This window comes from Alosa alosa, chromosome 19, assembly GCF_017589495.1.
Source record: "Alosa alosa isolate M-15738 ecotype Scorff River chromosome 19, AALO_Geno_1.1, whole genome shotgun sequence".
NCBI lineage: Eukaryota > Metazoa > Chordata > Actinopteri > Clupeiformes > Clupeidae > Alosa > Alosa alosa.
The window spans coordinates 11,907,028-11,909,377 of record NC_063207.1 but is presented as its reverse complement, the minus strand read 5'-3'; the positions used below and the strand labels follow the sequence as shown (position 1 = coordinate 11,909,377).

General features: G+C 39.2%; 1 protein-coding gene across 1 annotated transcript; it reads right to left on the bottom strand.

The window, feature by feature from the left end:
• Positions 1-669: 669 nt before the first annotated feature.
• timm9 (translocase of inner mitochondrial membrane 9 homolog) lies at positions 670-2,160 on the bottom strand. Its single transcript, XM_048227702.1, has 4 exons — positions 2,043-2,160; positions 1,584-1,683; positions 1,396-1,491; positions 670-1,151 (listed from the first exon to the last, which is right to left on the bottom strand). Exons 2-4 carry the CDS (start codon positions 1,620-1,622, stop codon positions 1,017-1,019), a joined length of 270 nt encoding a protein of 89 aa, XP_048083659.1. The 5' UTR covers positions 1,623-1,683; positions 2,043-2,160; the 3' UTR covers positions 670-1,016.
• Between the last annotated feature and the right edge of the window lie 190 nt (positions 2,161-2,350).

Below are 2,350 nucleotides of genomic sequence, written 5' to 3'. Positions count from 1 at the left end.
TTTGTTTTGTTCAGTACATTATTTTTTTTCTCACCTAAACCATATCACTATCCTCTCATGAAATTCTTATATTAAGGGTATATGCTTCGAGGCACATTCTAAATAAGGCATATGGTCTCCAAAGATCTAAAGCAAGGCCCTTTGAATAGTCAAATAAGCATTACAGAAACTCGTCCCTCTAAAGATTCTTAGCGTGGCAGTTGGGAAACAAGCATTTAGGATATCAGGAAAGGGCAGGGGATAGTTGTGGATTCATTTCAGTTTTTGATAAGGTGGACCAACAGATGAGGTAAAATAAAAGAACAGACTTAAAGACTACTGAAGTAGTACACAAGGTATACTTCCAAGTTAAGGAAAAATTAATTACCATAAAACACCCTTTCCCAGTTAATGATTCGCAAGACATTTTATTTTTGAAATCCATAAAACAATATAAGTAGTTGACCAGTTCACCATTTCCATCCACCTATTAAGACGTTTAAGGTCTTAACATGGTGGGTCACTTCAAATGTATACGTATTCTTAAAAAAAAAAAAAAAAAAAAAAAACATGGCCTTTACTAAAACTGTGACAAACTGCTCTTTTCAGTTTGTGTTGAAGTTATTTTACCAGGCATCCTCCATAGCATGTTAAGCCTGCTGACGGTGAAACAGAAAATTAGAAAACAACTCTTGGTGTTGACATTTAATTGCTCACATCTTTATAGAATGGAATATGAATGTATTTCACAATGTGCCTTGACGTGACCATGATACCAGCTGGTCATCGGTCAAGCCACAAATGGTTGAGAACCACAGTACGTCTTCAGACAACGAAATCAAAAGTCCCTCCAGTCAGTGAGCTTCAGCCTTCGAAGCAGAGTTAGGCGCAAGAACAGTTGTGACCCGCTTCTGGCATGTTTTGGCCACCCTGTGCATCCATAAGAATCTTTCCTCCATGTAGACGCTAGAGGGACCTTGGCCTGTTCTGATGCGGATGTTAAGGCTCTGGAGTTTATGAAGAGGAGATGGCCTCCTCTACCGTGGCTGCCCAAGTAAACCAGCTTTGGCAGCCAATGCTTCGTTCTGCTGGATGTGGTACTCCTGGAAACGCATGGAGATCCGCTGTGTCATCTTCAGGTACTTCTGCAGGCAGCTTTCAGAGCAAGTTGTCTAGGAGATGCATTAATAAAACTTTACTTCAAGATAGTGACTGCATCTCAGCCTAAGATTGTGATACTTGTTGTACACCCCTTATCTTTAGTAGTATACCTGGTATTGCTTCCACATTACACGAAGTAGACAAATTCTATTTTAACACAGTCACTTTACACACACTAAACAACCACAATTTAATCTCTGTGAATAACCCATCTTCTCTGATGGAAGTATTGGAAATAAAGCAAAGGAGCCCTACCTCCTCTTGTTTGACTTCCCTGGTTGTGAAGTCCTTTACACAGTCCATGAAGCAATTCTCTGTTAGCCGGTTATAGGTTCCCAGGAATTCCCTAAACTGGTAGGATAGTGGGCAGGATACAGGGTCAGGGCCAGAGCCACAGGATTTCAAGGGCAAAAACAGGACATGATCCCAGCCAGAATACTAACCTGTTTCATCTGATCTGCCTCTGTGACTGGGGCTGCCATCGTTACAGGTCTTGTTTCCACGCAGGGAATGATCCAAATTAGCTGTAGCGTTTAGTTAGGTCTACAATTAATAAAATAATGTTAGCTACCAGAAAAGGAAAGGTACTTCAAAGTGCATGATTGCCCATCTATAAAAAGATATAAAACAGAACAAAATGAAAAAAATGTTCCATGATTTCTCCCCTAACAACAATGTTGTTGGCTAAGGTAGGTACCCAACTAGGTTAACGTTATCTGTCATCTAACTACTAATGTACACAGGGGGCCTCATGTTCTGCAGCCACTGCAAAGCACAGACCAGTGTGTATCTTAATCAAGCACATTACAAATGACTGCCCATTGAAAGTACAATACCATGAGGAAAAACAGGTATCTACTTGTAATACTACATAGACATACACATATAAATCAAAATATTACCTTCTTAAAAGCGTCGTGAATCCCCTGTACAGCTAATCACCTAAAGATTCCGAAGGACATGCATGTGATGGTGTAAAATGGAGACAAACCAGACAATTTCCTGGCGACGCAGTTTCAACAAAATATTCTGTGAACATTTAGACCACCGTCCTTTAGATATACTTGACATGTAGTGTGTTCGTTTATTTTATTTGACGTCATATTTTCTGTTTGAAAGATAAGGAAATTGGCATAGGATAAAAACGATAGTTTAGAAATAATCTAATATCGAAAGTAGAAACAACGAATTGCAAATAGATATATTTGTA